The 24,611-nt window shown below is 31.8% G+C and overlaps 2 protein-coding genes across 3 annotated transcripts; both read left to right on the top strand.

Moving 5' to 3' along the window:
- Window positions 1-6,427: 6,427 nt before the first annotated feature.
- On the top strand, window positions 6,428-8,266 carry GATA1 (GATA transcription factor 1). The gene is given in 3 exon segments (XM_088126198.1): window positions 6,428-6,731; window positions 7,446-7,764; window positions 7,767-8,266. Coding segments are annotated over 3 exon segments (807 nt in total). The 5' UTR covers window positions 6,428-6,542; the 3' UTR covers window positions 8,066-8,266.
- An 11,430-nt stretch (window positions 8,267-19,696) lies between these two features.
- Window positions 19,697-24,596, top strand: LOC111009870 (uncharacterized). 2 transcript variants are annotated; one of them, XM_022283100.2, is made up of 3 exons: window positions 19,697-20,234; window positions 20,707-23,662; window positions 23,989-24,596. In XM_022283100.2, exons 1-3 carry the CDS (start codon window positions 20,178-20,180, stop codon window positions 24,369-24,371), a joined length of 3,396 nt encoding a protein of 1,131 aa, XP_022138792.1. In that variant the 5' UTR covers window positions 19,697-20,177; the 3' UTR covers window positions 24,372-24,596. The 2 variants fall into 2 exon arrangements, with proteins under 2 accessions (XP_022138792.1, XP_022138793.1); XM_022283101.2 differs by having other exon boundaries at window positions 20,674-23,662.
- Window positions 24,597-24,611: the final 15 nt, after the last annotated feature.

Below are 24,611 nucleotides of genomic sequence, written 5' to 3'. Positions count from 1 at the left end.
TTTGAGATATACGTAAATTTTGTTGAGTTATGCTCGCTTCGATACATATAATTAGTACTCAATAAATTTTAGATAATTTTTCCTTGGGAAGATGGGTGTTAAGACTGAGAACTAAATATTATTGTTTAAATGTGCATAAAAAAAAGTGTTTTTTAAGTTTTTTTTTTCAATTTTCTTAAGCGTGTAAATTTCTTCGAATTTAGAAAGTCATTTAGTTTTCTTTTTTTATTATACATTTTAATTTAAAACATTTGTCAAACTTTGAGTATAGTTTATAGAGGTATTGAAGTTCATGGTTCAATTTGTTAAAATTATAGGTTTAAAGTTATAATGAACTTGAGTTTAGTATAAAGGTAATATTGTATCATATGACTCGATAATGACGTTTGATAGATTTTTTCTGGTTTCATTTTCTGAGTTTAGTTCATTTTTTGTCTCTACATTCTTAAAATGTTCATTTTGGTATTATACTTTAACCTTTTGTTAATTTTAGTCCTTATACTTTTGAAATATTCGTTTTTGTCCCTATACTTTGAAGAAGTGATAATTTCGTCTTTTCATTTTCATTTTTCTCTCATTTATTTCGATTAGCGTGTACTTCAATTACTTAATAAGGACTAAAATAGTAATTTTTTTAAAGTATAGTAAAAAAACAAACATTTTGAGAGTAAAAAATTAAAATAAATAAAAAAACCAAGAGTAAAATATTTTAAAAATATATTGACCAAATGAACTAAAACAAAAATATAGGGACAAAAATAGTATTTAAACTATCGTAGTTTTGATTCTTGCTTTAGGCTTTGAGCTTATTTTACTTGCTTTTGTTTTCTATCATTTGCCCATACTAGTTTTGTTTGTGTTGCTTTTAGTTGTTTTTTAATATTTTTCTCCTTTACTCTGCAATATACGTAAGCTTTAATTTTTATTTTCTCTAAAAAATATGATATATATATATATATATATATATCAATCGATTGAATAATATAGAAAATTAAAAAAAATAGATAAACAAGATTTCCCCATATATTTTAAAAATTTTGGAAATAAATTGAGTCAAAGTCAAAACCAAAATGATATGTCTCACCCACACATAACAAAATACCAAAGTCTAAATTAAAAATCAGAGGTCTTATTCCCTCTCTATAAATAAATACAAATGTTAAATTATTTGTTACTCACCTTTCAAAAAAAAAAAAATTATTACTCAAATATATCGGCTTTTGAAATTCAACTCATTAACTTTGATTTTCAATTTTCTATTAAAAATCTATATGGAGTTGGAAACAGCTATTTTAGACTCTTAATATTAACTCATAATAGTCATTTTCCCAAAAAAAAATTAAAAAAAAAGTCCTTTCAACTCTACAAAAACTTCAATGCTTAGGAGTCTAAAAGTAAAAAAGCTCCTTAAAAAAAAAAATCAGCTGAATGATTGTGTTTTTTTTTTTTGCTTTGGTAAAATTTGAATGATTGTTAAAAAAAATTAATTATTGTATTCAAAAGTTCATTTTAGTTATTATATTATTATATGTTAATTTTTTCCCATTTTAGTCTATGTAACTTTGAAAAGTCTATTTTTGTTAGTATACTTCTGATCATTTTGATCCATATTCGCAAATTTTAAACATGAATTTTTACATACAACATAAACTTTTAAATACAATTTTAGAATTACATTTCAAAAAATTTACGAGTGAAGTATCATGCTAAATTTTTGATCGAAATAAATGAGATAAAAATAAAAACGAAGAGATATTTTAATAGTTAGAAACTAAAATAAATGATAGTTGAACGTATAAATACCAAAATAAACCTTCTAAAAATATAAAAAACTAAAATAGACAAAAATTAAGTACATAATCAGAACCCAAAATAATATTTAAGCTGGAAAAATATTTCAAATTCTGTGGACGAAGAGATAAGATCATGGAAATATTTTGTGATGCAAAGAATTCATCAAAGTTTTGAAACTTCTAACCTCATTTCTTTTATTTATGTTTTAAATTGGGAATTTGAAGAAGAAAATATTATTATTCAAAAAGTACCGAAATAGTTTAGTAATTTGCAATATAGACCTTGAAGTTTGTGGAAATTGGGAGAAGTCCAAGGTCAAGGTATCTGTGGAGTTTTTCGAGCGTTCACACTAGGATTTGATTTTTTGATTTTTTGATTTTTTTTTAGGGTTTGAATTGAAGTGGGAAACAAGTACATGGATTCATATGGTTATTAAGGTTAATAATATCAAATTTCTAAATTCTTTTTTCTATAGTACAATAATATTAGTTGAAGTTTAACCCTACATTTTGCTTCTACTTTGTAGATCTTTACTATGACGATGAAAATTAGGGATATCAATGGAGTAGGGTTGGGTGAAAATGTCATTCACATCCTCGTCGTCGAGACTTCTCAGTGACGGAAAATTTTCTATTTTATTATTGTTATTAGGTTAAATATATGTTTTATTAATTTAATCCTCATGGTTTGTAGTTATTTATGTTTTAGTATTTGATGTGAAATTAACTGATGATAAACTTATGAGATTTGATACTCAGTGAATCTTTAGAGATTAAGAGGAGAAAAAAAGTCATAGGGAAGGAGAGTTTCTAATTCCTCCAATTTCTTATTTTCTTCTCAGGAGGGTCTTTTTTCCCTTCTAAAATTAATTTCATTATGCCATATAAATTTGTAATCCATCAATTTTAACCTTTGAGGTTAAATTGAAAAATATCTCAGACAAACATCAGAGACTGAAATAAATATTTAGCAATTATAACTATTATTTTATAATTAAAGATTAATTAAATAGTAAATAAGGTATTATTTCAGGATAAATTAAGTTAATTTTTATTTTTAATAAAAAATTTCATACAAATATTTAATATCAATATATAAATGAAAAGTTAATAAAAAAATATATATTGAGAACGAGAGATGGAGATGGAGATAGAATAGAACCGGGCAACAAGTACATTTCCCATCCCTAACGTTAAGTTAGAAAAAAGAAAATAATTTCATCCCGTTCAAGATTAACCATAGTTGGAGCCATATTCTAGTTCAGCTTGCGACTACTCGGTTTTTGCCAGATTTTCTCTCTCTTCTACTTCCAGATATATACTATGTATTTGTGTTATTGTCCATTTCAATGCCACTTTGACATAGTAAATGAAAAGTAGGACGAAGATGATGATGGAAAACACAACACGTATCACCGTCAATAGTTGTCTCGTATATCAAAATCTCCCGTGAGGCAACTATTTGCCTATTCCTAACCAACCAGTGATCATTAGCTCTCTCGCCACCCTTCCTTAAGCCAGTTGTTTACGTTAAGTAATTTTGTAGTAATAGTAGACATTTAGGGACATTTAGCAATTAATCAAAATCCATTGTACTTGTCTGTGGCTATTTTGAGAATATTTTAGTTCTAACTTCTAGATTCTGGTATTAACTGTCTCATTTCTCCTCTTGAAAAAAAAAAGTCAAAATAAAATGTACAAAATAGTTGGAGAAACAAAATGGATGTTTGTTAAACAAGGACACCAACTCCCATAAATCAATTGAGCTATGCGATTTTTTTTTTTTTGTTGAGAGACTCACAAAAATTTGAATATGATGGGCCAATCCCAAAAGTTGAGGGCAAATCCCATCAGATCATGGGCCTTGAATAAAGATTGGGCCCATAACAAATCAATAGCCCAACCCATAAACTTAGTTCCTTAAATCAAAATTTAAAGCAAACTCAGATTACATTGAAATTTTGGGTTGTTTAAAAAATCTTAAGGAAAACATTTTCAAGACAGCATAAATTATTTTAAAAAAAAAATCTTCCGTTTTATCTTAAAATGAACATCTATATACTAATTTCCCTTAACCCCATACTTTATTATTTAATTCATATTTAATCCATGACGTTCTAAAATAAAATAGAATGAAAAGAAATTCCTAAAAAATAATAATAAATAAATGTAAAAGAGGTGAAAGCAATGATACGAATTTGAAAACACATGAATGGAAAGTTTCTTTCTTTCCTTTTAAAGAATATTTAGCTGAAAATATGACAATATGAAGACTATGTCACTTTCATCACTATGAACTTTGGCAACTTGAATCCTTTAGTTGCTTCTTTTCTATAATGATAATTTTTTTTTCTTTTTAATGTTTTCGATGATAATTAGACGGTTAGGGCATCAAAGTGAAGAGTCCTGAAAGATTCAAACACCAAACTACTCATTGTATGTTGAAAAAATCATCGGTGCTTCTTTGGCTGAATATATATTTCTTAGAAATTGATTAAAATATCATAATAAAAACAATACAATGTATTTATGGCAAATTTTTTTTTTTTGAAATTTGTGAAAATAACAACAGTATATTGATATAATATAGTTGTGGTTAAATTTTCGCCCTTATTTTATTTTGATTCATGAATTTTTAAATGGTTTGTTTCAGTTGTGGAACTTAAAAATTATTTAGTAAAAATTTGACATAAACATATCTACACATAGTTAATTTTAATCTAAAAATAAAAAATGGTTATGGTAAGAGATAAGAAAAAGTACACGTGTAGGGTAGGGATAGGATCAACATCAAAGTAGAGGATATGGGATACATTTCCTTCCATATAAATAAAATCACAAATAATTTATTATTATCAAATGAACCAAGAATATAATAATATAGAATTATCATTTTACTTTATATAATCCAATTATTATTAATTATTATTTTTATCTATGCTAGGGGATAAATATTTAAATTTTGATATTTTAGCTGTATTTCTTTTATAAGTGCCATAAAAATAAATATGATGATTATATAACGTGCTCTTTTTTCTTTTTTCTTCTTTTAGTACAATTATATAATGTGCTCTTACTTTATATTGATGTATATAAACGATCATAGTTTTAAAAAATTAAAATTAAAAATTAAAAATTAAATTAAAATAAAAGTATAAATGATCCTTACACATCTAAGAAATGATAGCTTGTGCCTTGTGGTCTATTGTTTTGCGAGATTGTTTGATATTTTTTATTTTATTTTAAGTCCAACGTCAAATTTGGGTGGGAATTTTGACTTTCAACTTTTTGGTCGATTATGTATATCTTAATTAGTTGAGTTATGTTTGAATTGGAAGTTTTTTTAGAGTGTCGATTATTTGAATTCTTACCTTTACTATGATATCTATAGATCCAAATATCTACAAGCATCCTTCGAATGCTTCTGTAAGGGTTGTCCAAAATAAAAGATGAGGTAAAGGATGTTAGGTATTTAGATTTCTAGCCAGTAAACATATATAGATAGGACACGAGGTAATAGTGTCTCATTTATGGAACTATAATACAGTCTTCTATTCGATTTAAAAAATAAAATCAACCTTGACACATTTTTAGTCGTTAAAATTTCAAACTAACTTTTTTTTATCCATGAACTTGAGAAACACAATCATTTTAGTTGTTGTTGTTTAGATTGTTAACCATTTTTAGTTTACGCTATTGAACACCTAAACTCAACAAAAATCATTATGTCACATAATCTTTAGATAATATGGTCCGTGTGTCACAAAAATATTAAACTTACAAGAGTTATCGATAATAACCTATCAAACACAAAATTCATTGTACAAAAACTTATTACAATCGTTATTAAGTAAAGGGTTCCAATAAATACCACTAAAAGTTTATGAACTAAATTTATAATTTAAATTATTTTTATATATAAATTATGGTCGGTTCAAATTTACTTTTGTAGTTGAAGACGTGGGTGGGGTTTTGAGGGGGTGGACTTCTCTCCCCATTCACATGCACACACTACTATTACTCTATTTACCTTTTTGCCCCTCTCCTCCCTCGCGTGGCCGCACGCGCGTAGTGAAAATCAGTCCCACAGCGCGTGGAGTCAAATCGCTACCATCGCCGCCACATGCGGTGTCTGCGGGCCCCACCTCCAAAATATTTTTTCAAAAACCAAAAAAAAGAAACTCACACGCGTCGCGCCCCCATTGGCTCTGCTACGTGGACGAATCTTATTGGATGGAGGAAAACGACGGCATCGTGAACGTCGTCCAGGTCCAGACACCATCCCCTCTTCCTAATTTACCCCTACCCACGCCCGTAAATTACAATCCTACCCCTCAAAGAAACGAAATATATATTCCTCAGATCCACACAAAATACGGTGTACTTGTTCTCAGTATTTCCAGCTCAGACTGGGCCCCACTCTTCCGTATCCGACAGTTGATCCTTTCACTTCCTAGTCAAAGTCAACGAAATGGCGGTTTTTTTCCCACGCTTACAGTGGATCCGACCGCACACGATCATTCCCCTTTAAGTATACGTTATATTAAAATTAAACATAAATAAAGTGGATATTTTTTATAATATTTATTTATTAAAAAAGGAAAAAAGAGGAAAATCTACATCCCCTCGTTGGTTCCCCCACTCCACCCAAAAACCCTCACGAAGGCATCGTGATGATAATTATAGGCTCAGGCCCAAACCACAACTCTTTCTCTCTCTAGAAGGGTTTTCTTTTCTCTCTCTAAAAAAATGGAGTCCTCTTTGGCTTTCATGGACGACTTACTGGATTTCTCCTCGGATATCGGCGAGGAGGACGAAGAAGAAGACGTCGTACCCTTTAACGTTAAGCCCAAAGCTGCGGCGGCGGCGGCTGCGGTGGTGGTGGCTGACTCGTCGGCCGCTTTCCACCCGGACGGTTCCTCTTGCCGTGTTTTGCCTGTAAGTTTCGAAAACGTCATTTTGCGCTTTCTCTGGACAAGTGGGTTTGTTCTGTTTTTTCTCTCCGTTGTGGCTGGCTCGGGGTGAGTTAATGAGTTGACTCAGCTGGTCAACTCGCCATAAAAGTGGAAGGGAAAAGGAAAGTCTGGTGGGTGGGTGAGGGTGGGTGGGATCCGTTGGATGGGGAGTCGTCCACTTGTCCAAGTGGAAAAGACAGATGTGTCCTTGGTGGAACTGCATGAATTTACGTGACTGTTGGAGGGTATTTTAGGTATTTCGGTAACACGTCTTTTTTTTTTTTTGTGGTGATGAGCTGTCGCCCGTTAGGTTAGAATTGTATGCTTGCAATAATATCCGGTTGGGGGGGAAATATCAAATCCCTCTCTTATTGATACGGCCACTCCCTCAGTTCCTCTTCGGTAATTTCAGACAGCGTCCTACCGAAATGACATTTTTGCCCCCGTCTCGAAACATTCCACCAACGAATACGACTTGGCTATTTCGTCTTTTCGCCACCCCCCTGCAGTCACGCTTTTTCTCACCCTAATTTCCAAATTAAAAAAAACATTAAATAACAATAATCTAATTTATTATTGTTGTTGTTATTAATTATTGGTACTGTTTATTATCATAATTATTGGGGGGCGAGTCGACTCGGTGAATTCAGGCCGAGTTGCTGAAAAGTAACTCGTTTGGTTCTTCTTTTGGCCGCAGGAGGATTATGCAGAGGAAGAACTCGAGTGGCTTTCGAACGAAGATGCATTTCCGGCCGTCGAGACATTTGTCGGCATTCTCTCCGACCACCACGCGCCGCCGCCTCCGCCGCCGCCGTCGAGCGTTTCGAAGCAGAACAGTCCGGTTTCGGTCCTCGAAAACGCCTCAATCAGCAGCCATAGCGGGGTTCTGATGAGCTGCTGCGGCGGCCTGAAAGTCCCCGTAAAAGCCCGCAGCAAGCGCCGCCGCAAGCACATTTCCGGCGCCCACCACCACCTCTGGCTCAAGCACCACCAACCCAGTAGCCGGAACTCCAAACAACAGATACTACCCCAACCTCCGCCACCGCCGGCGCGGCGGCGGGCGGCGGAATGGGGAGAAAATGCCTACATTGTGGAGCGGAGAAAACCCCTCAATGGCGGGCGGGGCCACTTGGGCCGAAGACGCTGTGTAATGCGTGTGGGGTGAGGTACAAATCGGGGCGGCTGGTGCCGGAGTACCGGCCGGCGAGTAGCCCGACGTTCTCGCCGGAGCTACACTCCAATTCTCACCGCAAAGTGATGGAGATGAGGAGGCAGAAGCAGTTTGGTAATTTGGTGAATCCAATGGATAAAGGGTAAGTTGGGGATTTTCCTTTTTTTTTTTTTCTTTTTTCCTTTTTGGGTTGAGTTTGATGAGCCATTGATTCCCTCTTCATCATCTTCTTCTTCTTTTAGTTTTTAGTTTAGATTTAGGTATTTGTTTGTTATGTGGGATAGAGATTAAAATTAGTGGAAAATTTCTCTGTTTGATTGAAAAATTAAGAAGGGAAATTTTTGACATTTTAGTTCGTTTGATTGAGCTCTTTTTTTTTCCTTCTTTTTCCCAATCCCATTTTTGATGATTTTTGTTGGTCTTTGGGAATCTTCTAGCTTGCACATATATAAAAATTTAGGGTTTTTTTGTTCGTTTGTTCATATTTTGAGAATAGGGTTTTTTGAAGTTCTGTTTCTGGGTTTGAATCCTTATTTGCTTCTCTGCTACAATTCTTTAATAACTTTATTTTTTAATAATGTAAAATTTGGACTTTTCTGGGTTTGTTTTCCCGAGAAAATGCAGAAGAGGATTTAGTTTGTGTTTGGCAGGCGGGAAAATTTAGTGGAAAATTAATGCTACTAATTTGGTTTGTTCTTTCAAGTTCTTATTTGATCATTTGGCTCTGAGGATATAATGGCCAATGGGTGTTCGAATATCAAATAAAAATATGATTTTGATTATAATACATTGATTATTATTAATTTTTGCATGTATTAATGTAATTAAAAATTGTTTTTGTTGTTGTTGTTGATTTTTGTGTAATTTTTTTTTTAATTTGATCTGTCAGAGTCAAGATTTATATAAAAGGAAAACCCCCTTTTTGGTCCTTTTCTGTGCAACTTTCATTTGATAATTTATCAGATCAGTACAAATAATTATTATTAATATAATGAGTCAAGATTTTCCTTTTAAAATTATCAATAGTTGATAATTTTCAATTAAGTTACACCATAAAATCATCGGTAAGAATTTACACACAAAAAATGACGTGTCAATTAGTTTTTTATTTACATATTTAGCCATAAACGTGTCATCGAAAAATGAATTTTGTTGATGTATATATATATTATTCATGGAGTATTTTACCTAATATTATGTTTATATGCGTATTTATTTTAATAAAATAATAATTTAATGCATGACTTTTTTGACAAATATTTTATAAAAACTTAGTGATATTTTTTAATACATGTAAGGGTGGAATGGAGAATTTAAAAATATTAAGAATATAATTGAGAGTTGCATTTTTTTTTGAGAATTAGTTATCAATTATTTTTCGATAAAATAATTAATTATCAAATAAAAAACGAGAGAAATGTTAGGTCCGGCCCGGTCCACTATCACGGGCCCATTTTTTCCTTTAATTTAGCAGGTGTTGGGATAATAGTTTTTGTTATCTTTTAATTTTCTAAAAATTGAAAAAAGAAAATATGACAAAGGGATAAAATTTGTCAAGGTCATTGTGGTAATTTTAATTAGTATGTGAGTCAATTTTCAATTAATTAGAATGTAAGGGGTTATTATTACTAAATCAGTAAATGATTAATGATATTTTGTTTGTTTTTATCATGATTTATATATTTGATCATATTAAAGAAATTATATAATAGAAAAATAAAGAGTAAATATGATAATTATTACTATTTTTAATACAACAAGGGATTCCGACGTCCAACCTCAAAGATGTACATACCAATTATTTTAGTTGAAAATTATTACTTGGGTTTAGTTATTGTTTCTTATTTATTTATTTATTTTAATGTTTTATTACTACTAAAAATTAAGTTTATTTAAACACATTTATTTGTGTTAATCTTTTTGCAAATTTAAATTATAATGGCTATTCAATGCTTGATCTTTTGTGCTTTCGATAAAAAATTTAAATTGTATCTAAATTTTTTTAGTACAATATGTAGGGGTAAGGATTTGAACTCACTGACATTTTAGTCGAGATTAGATGTCTATCAATCGAGCTCTGCAAATTGGAACTAAGTTTCATAATCACGTGTTTGAAATTGCAACTAGGTTTCAAATACAAGATTATGTATTTAAAATCTATTATCTTTTAGATTTTAAAGGACGGATTAGGACTAAAAAAGATTTTGTAAAAAGATTACCGACAACGAAATTGTTGTATAACAAAATATTACTTTGTGAAATATTTTTAGATCAATCATGTCTGAGATGAGAATTCAAACATGTGTCTTAACCGGTTGAACTATGTTTAAGTTGACTATTATTTTGTGGATATATGATTTGAAAAATTAAGTTTGAAATTCGAGAGTTGGATCAAACTCTATGTTTGTGAAAAGTCGCAAACGAATTTGCCAACATAAACTTAGTTTAAGACATGTAATCATTTATTTTAAAGTTGAATTTCAAATTTCTACCAATACTCAATTCACATACAAATTAAATATAGGTCAGTTTTTTGACAACTACTATTGACCATAATGAATATAATTGAGTCATGTGTCTCCAAAATCAAAATATTTAATGGTAAGTGTTACATACCAGCCATTTCCAAATATTGTACAACTATATATATATATATATATATATATATATTATTGTGAGAAAGAAATACCAAGGAAGAACAAGAGGGCTCGAGAGTGATTACGTGTCGATTCACACATTTTTAAGTTCTCGTTTGATAACCATTTGATTTCTGCTTTTTAAAAATATTTTCAAAATCTTAGTTAAAATTAAAAACTAAAAAAAAAGTAGTTTTGAAAAAATAGTTTTTATCTTTTAAATGTTGTTAAGAATTCGAACCGTGTGTTTTTAGTAAGGTGGAAATATATTAGAAAAATTATAGAAGACAACATAATTTGTTTTTTTTAAGTACTAGAAACATATAACTAAAAATGAGTTTTCAAATTATATAAATATTTAATAAGGGAGAGTGGGTTGTGAGTTATTACCCGATAAAAAAAGAATAAAAAATCATAATTAGAGGTGTCGTCTAAAATGCCTAACAAATGTCTAATTAACATTAGAGAATCATATTTACTAGATTTTGTTTGACATAATTATTTCTTTTATAGGGTTGAAGACATCTATTTGCAAACATTCCATGTTAACAAACCTATAACAAATTAAGCTAATTTACTCCCGTTGATTTTATTATTCATTAGTTTATTTATTTAGTTGATTTCATAAAAATATATTTTTTTAATTATCAAATTAATGAAAAGCCACGATCAAGGTCTTGTCTCGAATTCTATTTTAAATGAATAGGGAACTTGATCGATGGCGCAGTGACAAGCGTTCGAAACCTTGAGGTATCACCTACCTTAAAGTCTCAAGTTCCAGCCATACGCCGATGATATGTTGCTCAACCCAAGTAACGAGTCTCGGTTATAGAGATCCACTAGCGTTAGCCACACGAATAAAAAATAAAAAGAAAATACTTGACTCCATAGAATTCTTTGTCAATAAATTTAAAGAAAAAATACATATTTCTAAATATCATAAAAAAAAGAGAGTCAAACATTGTTATTATTTTAATTGGAGTAATTTCCATGTTCTAATAATATTGAAGAATAAAAGGCCTCACCAATAAGGTTGTCTTAGTTCAAAGTGGTTATTGACTCAAATTCGACGATTCGACAGTCAAATGGAACATTCACACTAAAAGAGTTTCGGTCGATGATTTATGCATGAACCAGTTGAACTAGCAAATATTTACCTCGAAGATTATCTAAGTCATTTCATACATAAAAAAAAAAAATTCAAAGCTAGAAGGGCGGTGATGAGAAGATTCCCGCAGCAACAAAACAATCGTCCAAGAAGAAGAAGGAAAAAAAAACCCTATTATTTAGACTCTTCCATCTTTCAAATCTTTTGACCATTTTTCATTAGATTGTCGTGAATTTGGCTACTACTCAATATTTCGTCGACCTAATTTTGCAAAACACCACATTGATTGGTGCAAACTTAAGATAAGGCTTATGGGTTCCCTTTTTTGTGGGCTTTCCACTGCCCATCCAAAGACAAATCAAAAGACCCCACACACCAGAAACCCATCAAAATATATGTGTTTGTTCTTCAACCATTGCCCTTTCTTTTTCTCTCTCTCTCACTTTTTTGCCATCTATTTCTTTCTTTTCATTCTTTATTCCCCATTTCCCATTGTGGCTTGTGCTGTTCTTGTGGAGTTTGATTTGAAAACCTGAACTTTCTCCTTGGATTATTTCAGGTCAAGAAAAAGATCAAAAGCCTTCAACCCTACCATGTAGCATACTATACATGTGCCAACCCGATGGGGTAGAGTCTAAGTGATCGGAATGTATAGAGGAGAGTTAATGGTCGAATGAAGCGATTGAGAATAATAGAGCGACACACGATATACAAAAATATTTACCTATAAATAGTCATCATTTATTTGATGATGTAAAAACGGTAAGAACAACATTTAGAATCGTAGTTGAAATTGGTTTTATTAGGCTTTTGTTTTGAGAAACCAAAACAATTGCCTATTGGAACTTTTGATAAAATAAAGAAACACAATTTTTGTGACAGGACGTGAAAAGATGTGACTATTTTAATAATCACAAATAGTCAATAAGTTATGGTTTCTTTTCAATTTTGCAACACAGAAAAATCATCCTTCATATTTCTCCCTTTTCCTCTTTAAATACTAAAGTTCGTTGAGTCCTATGAGAAGTGTTGCATTCACATATTGGTAAATTCGTCGTATCATGTAAGATAATTGTTCTCAAGTCTTATTATAATAATTCTTTGACTTGGAACACCCCCATTTGGAGAGAACATAATAAATCAACATAATTTTAATTTTAGATTTTTTTTTCTTTTTGCTATTACCTTTATGGTTGAATACAAGCCATTTTAGCCATATTTAAAAATGTTGAAGTCTCAACTTTATGGAAATGGTGATTAAAATATCAATAAAATATCGACGTTGATAAATATTCTAGAAAAAATTTAAAAATAAAAAATTGATAACAAATATTTGAATTTAACAAATAAACCTTTCATCCTTTCTAAATAAGTTAAAAATTATAAGTATTGTGGAACATAAATTTGGTCTCTTGGGATTTCGCCAAATTCGTACCAATCTTCTAGAATAAAGGGATTGACGAGACCTACAAAATAGAATAGCACTAAAGACCGGTGTGACTCTTGTCACACCGGCTCCGATATTTAAGTCAGAACCGGAGAAATCGAATATGGAGAGTAGGGTATTTTAGCATAGCAAATAGTAGAGATTTGTAGCCTACCTTCATAATATGAGTATTTACCTTCTATAAGAAGGGTATTCAAATAAGTGATTTTCTCATCCATAACAAGTATCAATATTGTATTCATATTCTTAATATATATATATATATATATATATATATATATATATATATTTTTAATATTCATATAAGTAATATTTTGTTGTTTTTTTGCGATATTAATAAAAATTTCAATTCATCCCAACTCATATTGATATTCAATGTAGGAACGTATGAAAATATTGACGAAAATTTAATATATGATCCATGGAATCGTATGTCGTGTGAAACATAGATCATCATCGTTCTTAACCGAGACTCAAGATTAAGTTCCGTAACTTTTATTTAATCATTTATTTTGCTCTAAGAGTAAAAATACATAGGCCGAAAAGAAAAAGTGAGGAATAAGACAGGTAAACCTAACTTCTTTTCTATCTATTTTAGTCCTCATTTTGCCTACCACTTTTCCTATCCCTAAAGAAGGTACATTGACTTGCATTGCTTCTAGAAAAATGTCACTCTCATTTTTCATTTTTCTTTTTCTTTTTCTTTTTTAATTTTATTTTCTACTTATTTTGTAAGCATCTAAAAATAACTAGGTAGGGTAAGTTTATAATATAAAGTTTGGAGTTTTAGTATATATTTGTTTATTTTACAAAAAGAGAAGAAAACTAAGTACATGAATATTTAATACCATTTTGGGATTATTTCTCACGAAATCATAAGAAAAAAATTGGCACCATAAGAATAAAAGTTAAGGTTTAAATACATTATATTCCCGTCTTTGTACTATAATCAACTTTAGTCCATTTTGATTCCTATCCGTTTTATTCCGTGTAATTTAAAAAATCTTCATTTTGGTCCTCGTACTTTTTAAAAAGTACCTATTTTGGTCATTTCATTCTCAAATTTATCTCATTCTTTTCGATCCTAATTAATTTTAGCATGATACTTCCCTTACTAAATTTCTTAAAATATTGATAAATTTGTATTAAAAAGTTTCTATTGTGTATAAAATTTATTAAAACATATTATAAATCAGAACTCAACTAAAATAGTATTTAAACATAAAAATAAATAGAATTATAGGTTTCACGTGTAAAAAGTTTTACTCGACTCATAATTAGCTTTATACAAACAAAAACCTATAAAAATATTTTTAGCCGACCAATACGATTTTATTTTCTTGGAAGTGAGAAAAAAAATGACTATATATCTAATTAAATAAAGAGGCTTATGATTTCCTTTCCAAATTAGATTTAAATTGTTGATCTTATTCAATATAGAAATGATGATCAAACTCTACTAAATCATTTTTTTATTTGAAAAACCTCAAACTTTTGGCAATATCAAGATTAACCCAATAAAAAAAAAAGTGCAAAATAATAAAGAAAAAGACCAATAGAAAAGAAATAAAACCCATCATTAAATTTATTTCTTCTTTGAGAAACAAAAACCAAAATGTTATTGTTGTAACAATTTACCACAAGTGAAAAACAATGTCACTAATTGACTTGGCCATTGGAGACATAATTAATGGTAGGTTTGAGCTTTTTGAATTCTTTGAAAACCCAACTTATCACAACATAATAATTTAATAAAAAAGAAAATAGTAAATAAAAAAGACGACTCTGCTACATTTTAATTGTCAAAAGTAACTCACACGACATTAAATAATCAGCCATTTGAACTCATACGTTTTACGATCTTTACTTTTTTTTTATTGCCCTCCAATGATCACTAGGTCAACTTATGATGATTACAAAAGTAATTCAACGCCATCTTTTCTATTTTTGAAAACTTGACTAAGATTTCAAAAGTATTTTTGAGAGAAAAAAACAAAAAAAATAAAATAAAATAAAATTAATCCTTCAAAATTTTACTCGGTTTCAATAAATTATTTTCAGAGAAGGAAAATTGACAAACAAAATTATTGTCATAGCTGCAACATTGCCACTAGGGCATAGCCTTAATATTTTAAATATCTTAAAAAATAACACATTTTCCTCCCAATTCTTTCACTCTAATCACAACTAAGATTTCTCTCTCTTTTTTTTCTCTTTTATTTTTTCAAACTCAAAATAATAAATTGAAAAAAGGAAATATTTTTTAAAAGCAAATTTCAACTACACCTAATTATATATACATTTGACTTAATCAACAATTTCGCCTTTAACAAAAAATAAAAGAAATAAAAAGTCAAATAATTTGAGTAGTATATATATTATTAGCAAACATGTAGTATTCACACACAAATATGAACCATATCTGTAAATTGTTAAAAATTTATCAATCCCAATTAAAGAAAGAGGAAAAATACATCCATCTACTCAAATGGTCCAAAAACATCATTCAAATCCATAGAAAATGATGTTAATCCATAGTTCTTTTTTTAAAAAAAAAATATGGAGAGATAGACCATTCGAACTTACAACATTTTTATCGAACATATATGTCTTAACCCGTTGAAATATGTTCAAATTAGCATCAATAACTTTCGTTACAAATTTTCACATTTTAGTAATTTTTTTAACATTTTCACAAACACAATTATCTACATAGAAAAAAAATCTATTTGACATGTTTATGAATAAATCTTACGAAACAAACGCAATTATATTCGGTTGCTACAAAATCCAATTACTCGAATGTATTAGAATAAATTCGAAATTAAGTAGTCAATCCAAAAAATAGAGAGAAAAAAAATTGAAGGTGAGGGAAGAAGTCAAACCTTGTAAGAAAATTCTCACGTTCACACGAGGGCCAGTAATGGCCTTACATGTGCTCCAACCAACACCAAAAAAATTATATATATATATATATAAATAAATATGTGGGATTAAAAAAATATATTTTTGGTGGTTGAATTGAAATAACAACTTAGTCCATCTATTTTGATCTATAAAAATAATAATTTAATCTATGTACTTTTAAATTGATGAAATTTAGTATTTATAGTTTAAAATTTGTACTAATTTAGCCTTTGAAAAGTTTCATTAAATCTAAATGTTGATTTTTATTGTGTAATGATTGAGTTTTTATAATTTATAAATATATTTGGTTAATCATTGGTTTATCTATATGCATGTATAAAAAACTCTATTAAATCTTGATAACATTTTTTATAATACATCCTGAATCGTGATTTTTTTTTCATAATGCTAAATTACAATCTTATTTGCAAAATATACATCTCCCGAAGCTTGTTCAAAGAATAACACTTAGAAAATTGTAGGTCATCGACCTATGTAATTTCATTGTGTAAACTACATAAACTAAAATCTCGTTTGGTAATGTCTCAATTTATTGTTTATGTTTCCTCATTTTTAATAAAGAAAAATAAAATTACATGACCCCAAAATCCATAAATCAAAAAATGATAAAATAATTTTTTTATTTATATTTTGGAAAAAATTGGAACACAGGAACTAGAAAACAAGAAACCTTTTTTCGATGTTTCTAAAATTTCTCATACAATTTTGAAAATGCTTATAAACAATGGAAAACAAGAAACATAAATAGTTGGTCAAAGGTATAGGTTTTTAACAAAATAAAAAACGAGAAACAAAACAAAACGTTACCAAACAGACCATAAATGATTAAGAGGCTAAATTACCATAAATTTAAAATTATATATTGTAGACTAAATCAGTAAAAAATATTTTTTTAACATTAATTTATTTAGAAACCAATAATTAATAGTGGGTCCCACCAAAGTGCAGTGGCAGTCCTCTCCTCCAATAGTATTTCGTTCCAACGCCGAATGATTAGTTGTCAGACCCTTTTGCAAATGTGAGCAGCTTGATTTTGACGTCCGATTTTATTTATTTATTTATTTGTTTATTTTGAATTAGTGGGTTTTGGTGGGCCCACTACCCAATTATCTGGGCCCAGTTGTGGGCCCATTTCTCAGATCTATTTAGGCCCAGTCTTTTTGGTCCAATCTTTTTGTCACATCTTCCTCTTAAAAAAAGCCAAAAAAGCCAAAAAAAAAAAAAAAACAACTCTAATTCATTCATGTTGCCCCACGCTTCCACTACATTTCTTCCATTATATTTCTTACAAGATACAACTTTTAAATTATTATTAATTTTTTCAAAAAGTTTTGCACTTTTTTTTCCTTCTTCTCTGTTTTGATCTTTAGATTATTAGATATTTTTATATTTAGATAAAATTTTGTGTTGGTTCTCTGTTGCTAGAAAAACATTTCAATTAATGATTAACATCTTTTTACTTTCTAAATTAGTTATGGATCTTATTATTAGTATTTATATTCATATTGGCGATTAATTGATGGTATTTCTTTGAATGTTTAATGATTATTTATATGAGACCACCCTCCTGATTTAAGTAAATATTGATGGTAGATGATTTCAAGGTATTTTATTTATTGAATAATATTTAGGTATTTACGATAGTTAAGAGAGATGACTCCACAAGAAAGAGAGATAAATTATATATTTTTATTATTTTTTTAAAGAATAAATAGTTGTTAAATTTTTAATGGTGGTGAATAGAAATAAATAACTGTCAAATTTTTAGTGACATAATAAGTAGAAAGATATATAAAATATTTTTCTTCTTTATTTCACTTGAGAAGAAAGATCTTTGTTATCTGTGAGATGAGGAAGCAAATGGAAAGAATGAAAAAGATGGCAAGAATTTGATCAAATTTGTACCTGTAACGTCCCAGCCCAAGATTTGGAATTCAGATTTGTCTCTAATTGTCCGACATTCATAAACTAACAAGAGTCCTTCCAGCATGTTTGTACTCACGTGCTTCCTAATAAAACAACTAGGAGGTAATCCAGTCGAAGATTGCTCCAAGTCAAATTTTATAGGGAGGAAGAATGAAATGAGGCTGGATAGGATGATATAACACTCTAAAGAGAGTGTAAGTTTGTTTCCTATCTAACCACCAACTCAATGTAGTTTAAATTGGTGTCTTAAGGGCATTTTCTATAGTTTAAAATTTATCCTTAGTAGGTTTAAAGTTTAAAATTTGAATATAAACACTAGTTATTAAACTTTTAATTATGCACCTCATTAATAACTACCATACTCCTTTAAAGCAAAATTGAAAGAAATATGATTGCTGCTAAAATAAAATATGATAATATACACCATGCAGAAGATTTTTGTTAATAAAATCGAAATCTTATCGCAAGTTGCAAAGTTGCAATTGATATCCAATTGTATTCCAAATAGTAATATTTTCAATTTTCTTGATCTCCATTGGCAACCCAAAAAAGAAAAAAAAAAGAGTTTAATGCTCAAAAGAAAAAACTAATTAGTTCTTAAAATATATTTTTCAGAATTTAACTTCGATATATCAAACTTTTTTAATCAAGTCTCTAGTCAATAACGCGAATATAAATCTATCTTAAAAGTATTTGTAGGTTAATACTTAAATTCTACCTTCATTGCGAAATAATATAAAAAATATATTCCTATCATATGAAATTTATATATTAATTTCTATGAATGTCATTTTTAATATTAAATATATATTTCACTCAATCCTAATTAAAAAAACTTATCTCATAAGGTATTATTACATATAGATATAGAGATATTGATATTATTTTAAATCTATGGGCTGGATTTTCTAGTCATTTAGAGTTGGTGACTATTTAAAATTAAAAAAAAAAAGGTCTAACTAAAAAAATGTCATATCCAACATTAAAACTTCTACAACATAAAGAGTTAAAACTGAAACAAGGTCTAAAAAATTAGATGATTTATTTAACAAAAATTGGTAAAAAAGGTGAATTTATAAATACAGTCTGACTTTTTTATTTTAATTTTTAGAGTTTAAAAATTTGAAAATAAAAACCAATTTCTACCTCTAATTTTCATCATAAACTTTCAATTTTAACGACAGCAATAATCCACAAAATTAACCCGAGAATGAATCTCTCAAAACTTACAAAAATTCAATTTCTACTTCTCAATTTTGTACATGTTGAAGGAGAAATTCGAACCGACAACATGTCAAGGCCACCTGTATGAGGGCACTAACAATGAAATGACAAACCGACAAGTGGTAATATGACCGTGTCCCAAGAATGCCCTTGTCTACAGATCTCGATGAGGCGCGCCACCGTACCACATACGAAATATCCTTGGTCGGCCATGAACACTTATAAGACACAATATAAGTAAAAAATGGCTCGAAAGACATGTGGACCCCTCCGAAACTCGCCATCAACACTACTAAATCTAAATCTATGGTTTGTAAATCATCGAGCACAAAACATTTTTGCAACACTGATTATTGAATGTAGTTGAAAATTTTCAATATCCAAGGGATCATACTCGAATAATTTATAATTTAACAAAAAAGAAAAAAAAAGAAAAAAAAAGAAAAGAAAGTCTCCCTCGATAAAAGAAAACGGAAAGTCCCAGAAAAGTATAAAAACGAAGAAACTTAAAAAATTTTCCCGAGAAAATTCGAAGTTTCCCTTCTCCTCCCAAGAGAAAAAAGGGAAATAAAAAGTCACATAGTTTGCTTGATTAAACGGAAGCACGCTTTATGCTTTAATCTGACCCTTTCTTTCAATAATCCGCCTTACAATCCCTTCAAATAACACCCATCTCTTTAATCTACCCCTTTTCTTCTCCATTCGGATTAAAAATCTTCTTAAAGCAGCTCGAATTCTTTGTGGGTTTTCAGTTAACTTGATAAAATAGTCCAAATCTCTGTGTTGATTTGTGATTCTTTTGCACTCGTGAGATTTTGGGGTCCGAGAAAAAGCCGCAAATAAAGGCGTCGGAGATTGAATCACTCTCTTTCCAAATCTTGCCCTTGATTCGAGGATCCCAAATTTTGGTTTCTATGGCTGATGGGTTTCCTACTTTTGACCCTTTCAGTTTCATCTTCAGATTACAGTAGAACCAGTGGTGGGACTTGATGCTTTTATTGCTTCATTTATGGCGACTGATGATGATTTTAGTCTCTAGTCTAGAGGTACGTTTTTTCTTTCTTTCTGGGTCCTTTCTGTGATCATCAATTTTTTATTGTGTTATTGTATTTTCGTTGTTAGCTTCTGTAAATTCACAGGAGTTTACTGGCTTGTCGTATATGGTTTTCGTAGATTCCTGTGAAAAGACCTGTCCCTTGGCCCCTTTTAGATGCTAGACTTGGATATTTTTTTGGGGCTGTGATGAAAAAGACAGTTTGATGTTTGTTTGTTTCTCGGGAAACTATATTTGGATATTTGGATTCTCTCTAATGGATGGAAATCTGGATTTTCTGTTTGTGTGCTGTCTTTTTTTGGATTCCCTTGTTCTGTTTTTCGTCAATTCTGTTCTTTCTTTCTGGAATCTAACATGATTTGAAGGAGTATGATTTGGATGCTTTCCTTTGTCAACATTGTATTCTTGATTCTTGTCTGTATCCTGTGTAGGTCTTGAAATTTTGTTGTCTGATCATGCTGTAGCTCTGGTCGGGGCGGATGGTTATTAAAATGTCGCATTGTTTAGAATCCGGGTTGATTTCGGGTGCTAAACTTGCTGGGATTTTGCTGCTGCTGGCTTTTCTGTTTAGTACTTCACATGGGTTGAATCCAGAAGGGGTTTTTCTCTTGGAGCTGAAGAATAGTCTTTCTGATCCAGTTGGTTCATTGAGAAACTGGGATTCGAGTGACCGAACACCGTGCGGATGGACTGGTGTGAACTGCACTTCTGGTGATGAGCCAGTTGTCTATTCTCTTGACTTGAGTTTGAAGAATCTTTTGGGTCAGTTAAGCTCGAGCATCGGTAATTTGATCCACCTGACTTATCTTAATCTTTCCTTCAATGGATTCACTGGAAATATACCGAAGGAGATCGGGAATTGTACGAGGTTGGAATACCTTTTCCTGAATGACAATAAGTTTGATGGGAAACTTCCATCTGAATTGGGGAAGCTGACTTCTTTGGTCAAGCTGAATATATGTAATAATGGAATCCATGGTCCTTTTCCTGAAGAAATTGGGAACTTAGAATCCCTGTTTGAATTAGTTGCATATACGAACAATATCACGGGTCCGTTGCCTCGTTCTTTTGGGAATCTCAAGAGCTTGAGAAGGTTTAGAGCAGGGCAAAATGCAATTTCAGGAAGCATACCGGCTGAAATAGGTCAATGTGAGAACTTGGAAATGCTTGGCCTTGCCCAAAATCAGTTGGAAGGGGAATTACCAAAGGAACTTGGTTTGCTTAAAAACTTAACCGAATTGATTCTTTTGGAAAACCAGTTGTCTGGCTTTCTACCGAAAGAGCTCGGGAATTGTACAAGTCTATCAATTCTCGCTCTGTACGAGAACAATATTGGTGGAGCCATACCCAAGGAATTTGGTAACCTAATCTCTTTGAGGAAGCTGTATATATACCGAACCGCATTGAATGGAACCATTCCGAGGGAACTTGGAAACCTTTCTTTGGCGATCGAGATAGACTTCTCAGAAAACTATTTGACTGGTGAGATACCTAAAGAGTTCAGCAACATAAAAGGTCTCCAATTACTGTACCTTTTTCAAAATCAGCTGACTGGTGTTATACCAAATGAACTTAGTAGCCTGAATAGCTTGACAAAACTTGATCTTTCAATCAACAACCTCACTGGCTCTGTTCCATTCGGGTTTCAGTATATGTCTTCATTAAGTCAGTTGCAGCTTTTCGACAATAGTTTGAGTGGTAGCATTCCCCAAGGACTTGGACGTAATAGCCCCCTGTGGGTCGTCGACTTTTCAGACAACCTCTTGACAGGACGAATACCTCCCCATCTGTGCCGTCATTCTAACCTGATCATCTTGAACTTGGAGTCAAACAAGCTTTATGGAAATATACCTACCGGGATCTTGAACTGCCCATCGTTGTTGCAAATTCGTCTGGTCGGAAACAGGCTAACTGGTGGCTTTCCATCAGAATTGTGCAACTTGGTGAACCTTACCGCCATTGACTTGGACCAGAATAGATTCAGTGGTCCGCTTCCTCCAGAAATTGGGAATTGCCAAAAGTTGCAGAGGCTGCATATTTCAAACAACTACTTTTCGTCGAATTTGCCGAAGGAGATAGGAAACCTCGTGCAGCTGGCGACTTTCAATGTTTCGTCAAATCTTTTTACCGGACAGATTCCACCTGAAATAGTCAACTGCAAGATTCTCCAACGGCTCGATCTCAGCCAGAACAACTTTGTAAATACTTTGCCAAAGGAGTTTGGATCTCTTCTACAGTTGGAAATTCTTAGAGTTTCCGAAAATAAGTTTTCGGGAAATATACCGCGAGGATTGGGGAACCTCTCCCATTTGACAGAACTGCAAATGGGTGGCAATTCATTCTCTGGTAGTATTCCCATGGAGTTGGGCTCCCTAACAAGCTTGCAGATTGCTCTGAACCTCAGTTTTAATATGCTAACTGGGACAATACCGGCAGAACTTGGAAATCTTACTCTACTGGAATACCTCCTGCTTAATAACAATAATTTGACTGGTGAAATACCCGAAACCTTCGCTAGTCTTTCGAGTTTAATGGGCTGCAACTTCTCGTACAACGACCTTCGTGGGCCGATCCCTTCGGTACCGTTGTTTCAGAACATGCCTTCTAGTAGCTTCACTGGCAATAAGGGGCTCTGTGGTGGACCTCTGGGCGACTGCAATGGTGACTCGTCGCCTCGATCTATTCCATCGTTTGAGAGCATAAATGCGCCTCGAGGTAGAATCATTACCGGGATTGCTGCTGCTATTGGTGGAGTTTCAATTGTTCTAATTGTGATAATCTTATATTGCATGAGACAACCGACCGATATGGCGCAAAACAAAGAAACGCAATCTCTGGATTCGGACGTCTACTTCCCACCGAAGGAGGGATTCACTTTCCAAGATCTAATTGAAGCCACAAATAGTTTTCATGAGAGCTGCGTGGTGGGGAAAGGTGCTTGTGGAACTGTATACAAGGCAATGATGCATTCTGGACAGACCATTGCTGTCAAGAAGTTAGCATCAAACAGGGAAGGGAGCAACATTGACAACAGCTTCCATGCGGAGATTTCAACGCTAGGAAATATTAGACATCGTAATATTGTTAAACTATATGGCTACTGCTATCACCAGGGTTCAAATCTCCTTCTCTATGAGTACATGGACAGGGGTAGTTTGGGCGAGTTGCTTCACGGGACAGCGAGTAACTTGGAATGGCCGACCCGGTTCACAATTGCTGTTGGAGCTGCAGAGGGACTTTCTTATCTACACCATGGCTGCAAACCAAGAATCATACATCGTGATATCAAATCGAATAACATTCTCCTCGATAATAACTTCGAGGCACATGTCGGTGATTTCGGTTTGGCAAAAGTGATGGACATGCCTCAGTCCAAATCAATGTCAGCAGTTGCTGGATCATATGGATACATCGCTCCCGGTAATTCCAACTCTTAGTACCCCATGCATGTTTGCATCTCCAAATCTTTGATGACTGTTCACCAAGAATTTCTCTTGCAATTAACATATTCTGTTGTTGTTAATGTCTTTTCTATACAAACCTGTTAAAGGAAAATGGAGTCAGGATCTTTCTGTTTCGTTCGATTGTTTGGTTTTAGACTTTTAGTTTGTTGAAATAGTGAATTTACGACGCTCAGAACTCCCAACATTTCTATTTTCATTCACCATTTCGATATGAATTTTCAAGCAAAATGCTTTAGATTCTTTAACACAAACTCACAGCTTCCAATACTTCCTTTCTTGCAGAATATGCATACACCATGAAGGTCACAGAAAAATGTGACATATACAGCTATGGGGTGGTTTTACTAGAACTGTTAACCGGGAAAACTCCAGTACAGCCGATAGATCAGGGAGGCGATCTCGTCACGTGGGTCAAGAACTATATGCGAGACCATTCGACGTTGTCTGGAATGCTAGATCAGCGACTGAATCTTCAAGACCGAACCACAGTCGATCACATGCTGACAGTCCTAAACATTGCTTTAATGTGCACGAGTTTGACTCCATTTCAACGGCCATCGATGCGGGAAGTTGTACTGATGCTTTTAGAATCTACCGAGCCCGACGAAGATCATATTCCAGCTTTAACTTATAATGTAGATCCAAATGGCGACGCAGTCTCATGAGATTTCATGTGGGCGATATTCGTTTTCGGGTAACTGAATAGTTGCATTTTTTTAACATAAAAAGTGGTAATATGTATATTCTTCCCCCCCCACAGGATATATATAGTATGTAGAGGCTTTTCAGAGTTTTATAGTAAATGGTGTAATGGTTATGTTACCCAACTATTTCTTAGATTTTGTATTGATTTTAGGATTTAATAAAGTGTTCTTTGTACAGTTTGCATATGATTTGCATAATCT

The sequence above is a fragment of the Momordica charantia genome (assembly GCF_013281855.1).
Source record: "Momordica charantia cultivar OHB3-1 chromosome 7 unlocalized genomic scaffold, Mcharantia_2.0 BLBB01000007.1, whole genome shotgun sequence".
Taxonomy (NCBI): Eukaryota; Viridiplantae; Streptophyta; class Magnoliopsida; order Cucurbitales; family Cucurbitaceae; genus Momordica; species Momordica charantia.
This window is presented reverse-complemented; position numbering and strand designations above follow the sequence as displayed.

Coding starts and splice junctions, on each gene's coding strand:
- LOC111009870 (XM_022283100.2), top strand. CDS start 20,178: ATGCTTTTATTGCTTCATTTATGGCGACTGATGATGATTTTAGTCTCT. Junction 20,235..20,706: donor TTTTAGTCTCTAGTCTAGAG/GTACGTTTTTTC, acceptor ATCATGCTGTAG/CTCTGGTCGGGGCGGATGGT. Junction 23,663..23,988: donor ATATGGATACATCGCTCCCG/GTAATTCCAACT, acceptor CCTTTCTTGCAG/AATATGCATACACCATGAAG.